Here is a 12,609-nt window from a genome sequence, read left to right as displayed (position 1 = left end):
GCTAAACGACATGCTGGCCCCATTCAAAAGACACCTTAAACCATGACTTTAACCATGGTGGTTAAGCCAGAAAGCCGGCCTGTGCTCAGAAGACACCTTAAACCACACCTTTAACTACGGTGAACACTGTGGTTAAAGCCATGGTTTAAGGTGTCTTCTGAACATGGCCTGACTTTCTGGCTTAACCACCATGGTTAAAGATGTGGTTTAAGGTGTCTTCTGAACACGGCCTGACTTTCTGGCTTAACCACCATGGTTAAAGATGTGGTTTAAGGTGTCTTCTGAACACGGCCTGACTTTCTGGCTTAACCACCATGGTTAAAGATGTGGTTTAAGGTGTCTTCTGAACACGGCCTGACTTTCTGGCTTAACCACCATGGTTAAAGATGTGGTTTAAGGTGTCTTCTGAACACGGCCTGACTTTCTGGCTTAACCACCATGTTTAAAGATGTGGTTTAAGGTGTCTTCTGAACACGGCCTGACTTTCTGGCTTAACCACCATGGTTAAAGATGTGGTTTAAGGTGTCTTCTGAACACGGCCTGACTTTTTGGCTTAACCACCATGTTTAAAGATGTGGTTTAAGGTGTCTTCTGAACACGGCCTGACTTTTTGGCTTAACCACCATGTTTAAAGATGTGGTTTAAGGTGTCTTCTGAACACGGCCTGACTTTTTGGCTTAACCACCATGTTTAAAGATGTGGTTTAAGGTGTCTTCTGAACACGGCCTGACTTTCTGGCTTAACCACCATGGTTAAAGATGTGGTTTAAGGTGTCTTCTGTACAGGACCGCTATGTTAATATGTAGCATGTAGCTTCACCATTTTTCTAACTTTAGTGTAAGCAGGGAGGACCCTGATCCAAATCAGGACCGTTGTGTGCAGGTGCGGTGTGTGTGTGTTAAATCTTCCCACCCAGCCATTCCCCTCTCAAATTTTTTTAATCCCCCCTCAAACTGAAGAAAAAACTTCAGTGGTACCAATGGTTTCTCTCCCCCTTTTCCCCCATCAACATGGTGGTGAATTTTGTTGGGGAAAGTGGCAAGGAGGGAGGATTTAAAACTCCTGATCTAGACTGGGGCCCTGCAAGCTTACACTAAGATAAACAAAATTGTGAAGTCAACGCAGCATGCAGTTAACCCTAAGGCTGTTTTCAGCTGCCGTATTTAAGTGGGTACTATTTGTGGCAGGGCTCCTGCAGCTTTAACAGTTGTGATGAAGAGGGAATTTCACCAGGTGCAGCATGCATGCATACAAAGGGCACCTGCTGAAATCCCCTTTTTTTATACAACTGTTAAAGAGACAGGAGCCCTGTCCTCTTTTCCATATGTTTACCCTAGTCTGTGGTTCATTCACGCATGCAGGGTGGCACTTGCTGCGATGATCATCAAGCGACAAATGCGCGTGCAAGGGCCAGCCCATGACAGAACAGTGTTCTTACCTTTCAAAGTAGCCAAGCCAAACAAGTGATGCTCCACTAAACCTACATGTGCCACGACCATATCAAACACATCTTTGCACACAGTCTTGGTGTCACAGGTGAGTTCCAGCCTCTGCCCACTTAAGAGCATGACATTTATTTTCCGGCGACTGTCTTCATTTTTTCCTTTCTTGTTCTGTATTTCATGAAACAAAATACTGTCCGCCATCACACAGTTGCAGAACTGCATATCGAGGATCATGTAATGTGAGCGGTAAATGCCATCCTTTTTTAATTATTATTTTGGATCCGGCTTTCTGCTACGAGAGGGCTCATAGCAAACCAGAGCTTAGCAAAACAGTTTAAAGGAGTGGTGCATTTAAATTACAATAACAACACACATATTGAGCACAAAGGAACAAACATAGATCCGGTTTGCACAATTGCAGGGTAGTTAATAGGACATGGTGGCTTCTTAACCAGCCTACATGTGCTGGCCAAATTTACATAATGACCCTCACTGGCACAGCTTCTTGTAATGTCTGAACAAACCATGCAGAAACCATGGCCCGTTTTAGGGTTGCTGGGTAGTTTGTTAACCACCCCAACCACCGAACCATCGCCGCTAGGTTCAGATGTCAGAACATGCTGCACCAGCAAGGGAAATTGTGTAAATTTAGCTGGCACTTAACTAGCATTTGCAGGATGATTAACAAGCCACCATGGCTTATATACACTAGGGCTGTAGAATGACAGCCTCATTCAAAGTTTTGCCTGCCTTTTAAATATACACACAATGCACCTGGCCCTGCCTTTTACACAGCATATTCCGCATGTCAGAAATAGGAAGTTATCTTGGTGTTAGAACACATAGAGTGTAAAAAGGCCCGCAGGTATCACGTTGTTACTGTTAGAGACACTAGGTACTGGATGTGAAATGGAAGAAAGTTGAGTGCTTCTAAGTCACATTGTTTTCAGTGGGAGAGCTGCCAGCTCAACTCTCTTCAATAAAATCAATGGGACTTAAAAGTGCTTAAGTACTGACTGGATTGTGCTCTTTATGTTGGATAGATTAAAAATTGATCTTCATGTTCAGAAAAAAAAATGTGGATCAGTCCTCCATATGGGTGGAACATAACACAGGAACATAGACTTTATACTGAGTCAGACCATTGGTCCACCTAGCCCAGTATTGTTGACACTGGCTGGCAGCAGCTCTCCAGGATTTCAAACAGTTTTTTTCCCCAGCCCTACCTGAAGATGCTGGGGACTGAACCTTAGAGCTTCTGCATGCCACGCTTATGCTCAACCACTGAAATATGCCCCTTTCTGGAGGGCTGTATTTTTGAATTTGGCTCTACATTGTTTTTAAACCTCCCTGCATGCAGAAAAATAGTATGTCAGGGAGAAGATCAGTCTAGATGCCAAAGGAGAATCTACAAGCAAGCACTGGCAGATATTTCTAGGAAGGGAGAGTACATGTTGTGAATGCAGAAGATCCATAGTTCTGCATCTCCATTTCCAGCTGTAAAAATCTTGGACAGGAGGGTCAGAAAAGCAGGAATTAATTGTTCAATTAATAATGTGTAAAGAGCCTTACATTAGGGAAATGTGAGCATAAAACTGCAAATGAATATGAAAATAACCTTAAAAATGTAATATATTAGGGAAAATTGCTTGAAAAAATGTGTATATTAGCCAAAGTTGTTGCAAAAATGCATATATTGGGAGAGATGCAATGTTTACAAATTTTTATGCAAACTTAAAAAACACACTGCAGATTGATAGGGAAATGGGACAGAAAAAAAAGTTAAGATAAGAAAATCTGAAACTGACAGAAACTGAAATTGACGAATTTCCCCATCCTTATCGGAAAGAACTCTTCATGACAGTCTTCAGAGCCACTGTTGGGCAGAACAGAAATACTGGGCTAGATAGGTTCAATGGACTGGCTCTCTATGAGGCAGTTTCCTATGATTATAGTTTCCTATATGGTTACAATAGAAGACGCTTCATGTGAACAGGGACCCCCTCCAGATCTCCCACATCTGGTGATGTTTCCTTTGAATGTGTGTGACTGAACTGTACCAAAAGGCATAATCCAAAACCCATACCATCTAAGCAATACTCATGGAGTTTATTTAAGAACAGTTGCTTTCTGGATCTTGGAATTATATTTCCAAAGCCTTACTTAGCATTCAGATGTCTGACATAAGCCTTTCTGTGACATCAGAGTAGCTAAGCCAATGGCAGCCTGGGAAAATGACATTGGCGTAGGTCAACACATTAAGAGATGTGGGGCAAGCAGAGAAGGTGAGAGGAGATTTTGTATGAGAAAAAAACATACAGCTGCCATACTAACAGGCCACTTGCTAGTTATACCACTTCCAGTAGAAAGCTTACCAAAATTGACTTTGGCAGGTCCAAGGAGGTGAATGGCTCAATGGTGGTTTTCACAAATTCAGGGCCAAAGAAATTCTGCAAATCACAGAATCATAGAATCTAATGTTAGTATCCAGTGTTTAAGTAACCAGAGATTAAGCAGCTATTAAAGACTTGACAGCAGTGATGCTAACAGTCCCTGGAAAATATGTGGGGATTGCAAACTAATGACAACACTACATGCATTGGATAAGGCAGGCCCTAGTCCACAAAAGCTTATGCTACAATAAATCTGTTTGTCTCTAAGATTGCTTCCAGATGAAGCTTTTATGCATCAATGCACCATGGCTGTGCTTCATACATGGAATTTTAGTGGGGTAGGGCAGGCATTGTTATCTTCCTCATGTACTCCCCGCCCCCAGGTTTTCCCACCATTTCTTCAGTTTCTTTCCCTTACTACAGAATATCTATTAAATAAAAGACAGAATAGCTGCACAATGCCTTCTGGTTGCTAGTGCTAGGATCTGGAAGTACCCCAAGGTGGCACAAGACTTCTCCCATATGTTATTGCCTGACCATTTGTTGTGCTGGTCTCGGACCATAATAAAGTGATTTTGATTTCGATTGCCTGACCATTAAGATCATTTTTGGAGGCTCTTCTCTGAATGCCGCTGCCCACAATGATGTGATGGGTGACTACCAGGGAAAGGGCCTTCTCTGTAGTGACCCCAATTAATGGGATGCCCTTCCCAGGGAGATTGCCCTGGAACTTCTTTGCGTACATTTTGAGGCCAGGCTAAGACCTTCCTATTCCAACTAGCATTTAATCCTTAATTTGCTGTCTTTATTATCAGCTTTACTGCTGGCTCTTTAATATTTCTAATGGTTCCAATATCTTAGTTTTTCAACATTTTCATTGGCTGGATAACTGGGTCATAAGAACGTAAGAAGTGCCATGCTGGATCAGACCAAGGGTCCATCTAGTCCAGCACTCTGTTCACACAGTCATTTGTTATTTTAATATTGTTTTGGGTCTTATGGTAACTGCTCCAAGGGCATTTGTCAGTTGTCAGTTGGACAGTATATAAAACAACTAACATGTCAACTATTCAAACAGCCATCTTCTACCATGCCATAGTAAGATGATCAGTCTGGGACAGTGCAGAGAGGGAGGCGGGGAATCTATGTAGGTGCATTCAGTAGACCAAGATGAAGCGCTGTACTATACAATGAGCTGCATCCTTTCCTAATCTGGTTCTACAACTAGTGAAAGCCTGAAAGAGAAATGTGATGGGCATCCCCAACCCCTGGAAGACAAAGAGAAAGGGCCAGTGTTTTCAAACCCTGGTGGGAGACATGACTTTGTAACTCTCTCAAAAATGGTACCCACATATCTATTTATATATTATACACTCACTTTGTAGAGCAGCTGCTGCCTGCTCAAGCTACCCCACGTGCTAGCAGTTTTCAAACCTATGATTGGAGAAGCATGTCCTTAGGGCTTGCCTGCCCTGGAACACTCATGGATGCAAGAATTCTAGGGCCCTGCCCATGTGAACACCCAACACTCCAGCAATGTTGGAAGATCAGTAGTTAGCAAGTTATCTTTCAGGGAAGCTTGCCCTCCGTTACTGATCTTCTAATTTTTGTGAACCTCCCAGAGAGCTTCGGCTATTGGGCAGTATAAAAATGTAATAAGTAAATACATAAATAAATAAATAAACTGAGGAATCCCAGATAAGCTTCCAAACTAGCCCAGATTTTCCTGGAAGAAGGCCTGCAATGAACCAGGGAGCCATTCAGACAGTGGCCTCTGGATCCTTGCACTGTCTCATGGCCAACTTGAAAGAGACTTGGGTCAACAGCAGTAATAGGCAATAAGCTGGAGAAGCTCTAGGAAAACATTGGCTAAATGACTTCCCAGTTCTCAACATGCTGGTGTCATAACCAGACATGGTAGTTCCAACCCATTCAATTAATAACCTCTGTTGCTGTTGGGACATGCAGGATTCCTAGTAAGAATCTAAGGAATGACATTTTAAAAGACAGACAAACCGCAAGGGCATATAAGGACACCATCCATGGATATTTATGTGTTTACAAAACAAATCAAAAAAGGAAGGCAAGAAAGAAAGAAAGAAAGAAAAATAAAGCATAGTGCACTCTTAAATGTGATGCATTGGTATGAACATGTATTATTCAATGCACGAAAACCAGGTATACACATTAGCGTCAGTCACTGGAAATGGCCATCAGTCTCTATCAAGAATAAGTCAGTGCTCATGCTTGCATGAACAGCAAATGGTTAGTTTGGAGCTCAATAGATCAAAAGCGCTCATACGGTTGTGCTGCATTACCCTTAGTTTCCTTTGTGTCATGGCTGTTTCCAACGCAATTTCTCTAAGAGGATCCCTCGTCATATCAAGCACAGACGGCCTCACGATGTCTCCAGGATAGAGACTTAGTCGAGACTGCCGGAGGGCCATTTTGGCCTGAAGCTGCATCATCTCCTCCTCCTGGCGCTTCAGCATTACTTCTTGGCTTAACAGGTTCACTTCAAGTGGTGCTTCATATAGCCTGTTGTTGAGGAGGAAGTGGGGAAGAAACGTGATTGCCAGGGGCAGGAAAATACTACTAGGCAGACTGTCAGCCGAACGCACTGCATCGTAACAGAAGAGAATACGAAATCCAACATGTTGATACATGTCGCCTCTTCACTAACTACTGAAAGTGACTCTGGACAGTCTAAATAAGAGGGTGGAGAGGAAGAACAAGACTAGTGAGTAATCAGAGCAGCATGGGTTGAGAAAATGACCAGAATCCTAACATGCATCCTACATGTAGATAATCAGGGATAACAACTACACAGGTGGGTTTTTCACTGAGTCTACATGCAGCACACTAGCGCAAAGAAGCTATGGCCAGTCATGGCTTTCTGGCACATGTATACACACAGCTTGAAACTAGGTTGCTTAACTTTCATAGGATACAAGCAACACCTAGGTTGTAAGCAAACTATTACAAAAAAGTGTCTTCTCTGTAGGAATTTTGTAACATGCAAAGCAGTCCTCTGGATGAATGCAACACCTTAACTGTCAGGACAACTAAGTGCCAAAGATATTCCTTAACTATTCTGTTTAAGGCCTCAAGGTCAGCCTAAATGTGAAACTCTACCCCTGAGCTTCCTGGCTTGTGATCTTAAGTCAAGACATAGGAATTACTGATTAACTCCATGCTGGTAGGATTACCAGTCAACTGGAAAATGGGATTGTGGAGAAGACAAGAGCTACAGTAATGCATTTTCTGCTGTACTTACCAAGGCATTGCTGCATGCTGTGGTCTAAAGAGGGATGCCATGTTTAAGGGATGAGTTAGGGAGTACAGAATGAGGAGAGAAGCAGAAGGTTCAGAAGCAGAACTGATGGGGGAAAGAACCAGACATTTTGGAGGCAAGAGGTGGAAATTTAGCTTAAGGTGACTATATCCTAATATGGGAGTGGGGACGTTGAGACAAAAGCCTATCTGCGTCTTTAAGAGCTCTGAGAAAGATAGAAGTGGCACAAATGCTGTTTCTCCTACCACAATTCTGCAGTTCTGGGGAAATGGAAGGTGCTAAAAACCACCCTGTAGCTTTATAAATTTATTTATTTATTTATTTATTTATTTATTTCATTTCATTTCATTTCATTTCATTTCTATACCGCCCAATAGCCGGAGCTCTCTGGGCGGTTCACAAAAATTAAAAGAGGAGTACTCTAAGCACTGGGGCCTATTAACCAAAGCAAGTATGTACAATATCCTTGTGTGCCAGTTGTTGAACTGCCCCTCCTATCATCCCTCACTATTGGCTATGCTGGCTGGGGATGGTGGGAGTTGCAGTCCAATAACATCTGGAGGGCCACAAATCACCTGATTGTTTTACAATTTCCCCTCACCTCTAGGCCCCATAACAAAACAACACTTTGTCAATACTGCTTCCTCTAGATTTGAACTTCTACTAAACCAGTTGTTTTGGATGTTTCCCCAACAATCCAGGTATGAGAAAACTGATTCTGCTGGAAAAGAAGAAGAAACTTAATCAAAATATCAGCTGTTCCCTCTAGGGAAACCTTTCCCAGCTTGGTGCCCTACATATGTTTCGGACTATAATCCCCATCAGCTGCAGACAGCAAGGCCAATGGCCAGGGGTGATAGGGCTTATAGTCCAAAACATTTGGATGATGCGAGGGGAAGGCTGCTCTAGGGTTTAGATTACATAAGGTGCATATGGGAAGTCCAAAACAGATTGTTGGAAGGTTCAGGACAGATAAAAGGAAGCACTTCTTCACACAGTGCATAGTCAAACTATGGAATTTGCTACCACAAGATATGGATGGTAGCAAATTTGGATGGCTTTAAAAGGGGGTTATACCAATTCCTGGAGAAGGCTATCAATGACTGCTAGTCCTGATGGCTATGTGCTACCTCTGGTATCAGAGGAAGTAAGCCAATATACACCAGTTGCTGGGGAACATGGGCGGGAAGGTGCTGTTGCACCTGGTCCTGCTGTGGGTTCCTGGTTGACAGCTAATTGGCCACTATGTGAATGGCATGATGGACTAAGCCCTCACAAAGGAGGGCCAGGATCTCTTCTCGATCATCCCAGAGTGCAGGACACGGAATAATAGGCTCAAGATACAGGAAGCCAGATTTCGGCTGGACATCAGGAAAAACGTCCTGACTGTTAGAGCAGTACAACAATGCAACCAGTTACCTAGAGAGCTCATGAGCTCTCCCACACTAGAGGCATTCCAGAGGCAGCTGGACAACCATCTGTCAGGGATGCTTTAAGGTAGATTCCTGCACTGAGCTGGGGTTGGACTCAATATTATAGCCTTATAGCCCCCTTCAACTTACTATTCTATGATTCTATGACCCTTGGTACAATCTAGCATGGCCCTTCTTATGTTTATAATGAAGCTTCAATTTGTGTGTGTGTGTGTGTCGGGGGAAGGGTACCTCAAACCGTTTTCTCCCAGTGGGGTTCCAGATGCATGCTTAGAAGAATAAATATTTATCAGAAAGCCTCTGCAGGGTTGGGAGAACAGCTGAGGGAATTCTGAATGAGGAAATAGTTGGTGGGGTAAAAGTTAAATCCCCCCATCTCTCTTGACACACTTCCGTGCACAATTGCAGTCTTCTGAGGCTGCTTTTCATACTTATTTGTTTTAACGTGGAGTTTTATTACATGCACTTGAATGTAACATGTCGTTTGCCCCTGGGAGGAATCAGATTAGAGGGGAGAGTGAGGAAGAAGAGAGGAAAGAACAACAGGGATTTAAAAAGTGCAGCGGAAGAGTCTTAGCAGACACAGCAATGCTCATCATGTAACGCGTACCCCTGTGTTTCTCAAATGGAAAGGAGATCGTGGAGGACCAGTGGCATAGTGGAGCAAGGAGGCAGGCCAGCATAGGCACTTTCTGATTAGCAGGGATGCTGCTGTTTCCTGCCACCCCCTCTGAATTCCCTGTTCCTTCTGCGATTGGCTGCAATCCGCACAATAGCTGGGGCACAATGAATCTTTCCAGCAAAAATATATTGTTCTCTAATATAATGCAAACTATTTTGGGGTGGCTCAGTCCTCCTGAATGGGCAATTACGACCCATTAACTTTACAGAAGTCCTGCTCCTGCTGGAGATAAAACTGAGAGAACTGCTTCGTCAATAACCTTTTGATAAATAACCTTTGCATGCTAACAAGCCTATAAACAGGCAAAGGATCACATTTTCCCAAATCTGAGAGGTGGTTTTTTTTTTAACGCAAGGCTGTTAATCGACTGTTAATCCACTGTATTTTCAGTTTCATTACAGAACTGAGATCCAAGCACTACACAAAAAGCATTTCCTTTCCTGCTTCATAATCTCTAGGTGGCACTGTGAAACAGGGCAAATAAACATGTGAAAAAGCAGTTTCTTTCACTTTCACAATTAAATGCTGCATATTTCTTGCTCTCAAAAGACTCGCAAAAAGTGCTGGTTAGACACAGAACTGAAACTGGAGGCTCACGATGTCATCTAAGGAACCCAGAGTAGGGAATGATGAGTGCACAGTAAATGCCTTGTGTAGAATGGCCTGAGTCCTCACCTGACTGGAAACTCTTAAATAAAGGAGTGAGGTGATAAGAGTTCCTGACTGTTGTAGGGCTTGTTACCCCAGGCGGCAAATGAAGCAGATGTGTGGATGCATGTGCATATGAATACATGTGTGCATGTATGCATGTGTAGGAGCTGGTCAAGTGAGCAAGGAGCACCAAAGGTTGTAGGAGTCAATGCCTGATGTGATTACTGGATTGGGTGGATTTAGATGTCCTGGTAAGCTCAGAGGCACAGCATAACATTTGAGTAAAGACTGTACAATAAGTGTTCTACCTCAGAGCACTGTCTCAAGAAACAACCTGAGCTGAGGGGTTGCAGTTAATCAAAACATTTTATTTGCATGTAACCAACACTTAATCATGTACTAGAGCGCTCTTCCTCTACAGCACCTATCCCAAGCCTGGTGCCCTACAGATGTGTTGGACTACCACTCCCATCATCCCTGGCCAGCATAGTGGTGGATGCAGAGAATGGAAGTAGTAGTCCCACACATCTGGAAGGTGCCAGGTTGTGAAAGGCTGCTCTAGAAGTCTAACACATCTGGAATGAACAAATTATTTAATTAAGAATGGGCAATGGTGTGTGGGGATTAATTGTTTGTGCTACTTACTTCTAATTCTCCGGGTGTTCTCAAATAGGTTACATTTTAGGAGGAATAAATAAAAGATGTTCCTTGAATACCATTTGCATGAATTTCGCAAGTGCCAAACAGCTGGTGCATGTGTTTTATGCCTTCCCCATAATTCCATCTTTACTAGTTTGCTTTTTCTATTACTTGAATTTTCCAGCAACGCCTGTAAAACTCTTTGAACGCAGCTTCTGCAGGATTATTAAACAGGATGAACCCAAGGGCAGGCTACCAAGAGTAGTGAATTTTATGACGAACAAAAATATAGCATTGGCATTTCTGGGTTACTCATCTTATCTCAAAGGGTTGTGAACTAGAAGAGGAAAGAAATATCCTCTCAGATGCTTAAAGGCATTGCAAAGGCAGAATAAGACATCAGTCGTAGTCATCTTGAATGTGGATGGCAATGAAATGATTAAGAATGGGAGGAAAGGTTGCAGCCAATAAGATATTTTCCTGTGGGTGGATAAAGAAGGGCAGGGCTGATTAGGGTGCAGTGTCTTGGAATATACACATACAGCCCTGCAGTTTACTTCGCTTAAAGCTATTTTTGTTGGCACTGAAATTTCAGCAGCTAGAAATATATATAAAATAGGACCTCCTCTGAAAGGTGATCACAGTATTCAAAAAAAACAAGGCATGTTTTTACAGGCTGGGCCAGTTCATAAGACTCAACAACCCAATGCCTGGGCACCATTTTGCATATTCAATCCCTGACTGGGAGTTATCATGTCAAGTGAACCCAGATACCATGGGTTATGCAAGGGTTAAACAACCCTTGCATAGCCCTTATAATGGACTATTTATTTATTTATTTATTTATTTATTTATTACATTTTTATACCGCCCAACAGCCGAAGCTCTCTGGGCGGTTCACAAAAATTAAAACCACAAAAACATCCAACAGGTTAAAAACACAATTACGAAATACAATATAAAAAGCGCAAACAGGATAAAACCACACAGCAAAGTTGATTAAAGATTAAAATACAGAGTTAAAACAGTAAAATTTAAATTTAAGTTAAAATTAAGGGTTAAAATACTGAGTGAATAAAAAGGACTATGGGTGATGTGAGAGTTGTTTAACTTTTGCATAATTCCCAGTGGCCGGGTTCACATGACACGACAACCTCCAGCCAAGGGTTGAATATGCATAATGCCACCAACAGGCCTTGCAGCTTGTTGTGGGTTAAATAACCCACAGTGACTAACCAGGTCATTGCCTCTCTCCTAGGGAATGTCTATTCCAGTGTCCTACATGTGGCAATTATTAATACCATGTTCCTCCTTGCCCGTAGTGGTTGTTTATCCTAATTGGAGTTCTTTTTGTTTCAGCTTTGTCTGTCTTTTCATCTGCACCAGTCCAGCACCCCTACAAATCACTGTGCTGCTATGCCTCCTCTTAAGTCAATTTATTCGAGGGGCAGTGAATGAGCACACTCTTCAAAAGATGTGTTGCTATTCTTGCTCTTGAGTAAATGTACACATGGGGATGGTCCAGTTGCTCCCCAGTTGGAATTCCAAGGACAGCACAATTTGAAGGATGCGTGTTCTTCAACACATTTGCCCAGATATTGCAAAGCATGATGTGGGTCAGCTAGCATCTCTTCAATGGGGACACCTAGAAACGGGACCCTAAGCAGAGATGAGACTCAGGAACAGGTCTAGATTTTGCTAGCTATTTCTGAAATGTTCAGGCACGCACAGGGCAAAACAAACAAAGAAACAAAAAGCAGCCAGATACAGACATATCCAAGCTCTTACAGACACTTTGAACCTGGGGTCTAGATCCCCCAGGTTCCCAGTGCCAGGCTCAGGTACAGGCTTGAGTCCTCACAACAGGGTCCTGACAGCTGTGTGGATACAAGTGGATTTCAAGAGAAGAAGCTGTGAGATAATTAGCCAGGAGCTTAGCTGATGAGCCCACATTGGTCTCAGTGTCATCCAAACTCCCCTTTGTCTCTTGCAGCAGGTGTTCCAAGATCACACCTACCTGCTGTTAATTTCCAGACACATACTTCATTCCTGTTTGCAGCAAGATAGATTT

At 42.8% G+C, this 12,609-nt stretch overlaps 1 protein-coding gene across 1 annotated transcript in view; it reads right to left on the bottom strand.

Annotated features, from left to right (window-relative positions):
- The window catches only part of PTPN13 (protein tyrosine phosphatase non-receptor type 13), a 172,869-nt gene that overhangs the window by 60,121 nt on the left and 100,139 nt on the right, over positions 1 to 12,609 (bottom strand). Inside the window, exons 10-12 of the mRNA XM_063136332.1 lie at positions 6,157 to 6,376; positions 3,821 to 3,895; positions 1,439 to 1,613 (exon numbers count right to left, since the gene is read on the bottom strand). Coding sequence (XP_062992402.1) covers positions 1,439 to 1,613; positions 3,821 to 3,895; positions 6,157 to 6,376 — 470 coding nt within the window. The remainder of the gene's footprint in view (positions 1 to 1,438; positions 1,614 to 3,820; positions 3,896 to 6,156; positions 6,377 to 12,609) is intronic.

This window comes from Elgaria multicarinata, chromosome 10 (genome assembly GCF_023053635.1).
Source record: "Elgaria multicarinata webbii isolate HBS135686 ecotype San Diego chromosome 10, rElgMul1.1.pri, whole genome shotgun sequence".
In the NCBI taxonomy this organism is placed as follows: Eukaryota; Metazoa; Chordata; class Lepidosauria; order Squamata; family Anguidae; genus Elgaria; species Elgaria multicarinata.
Note: the sequence above shows the minus strand (reverse complement) of the source record. Positions and strands in the feature narration are given on the sequence as shown.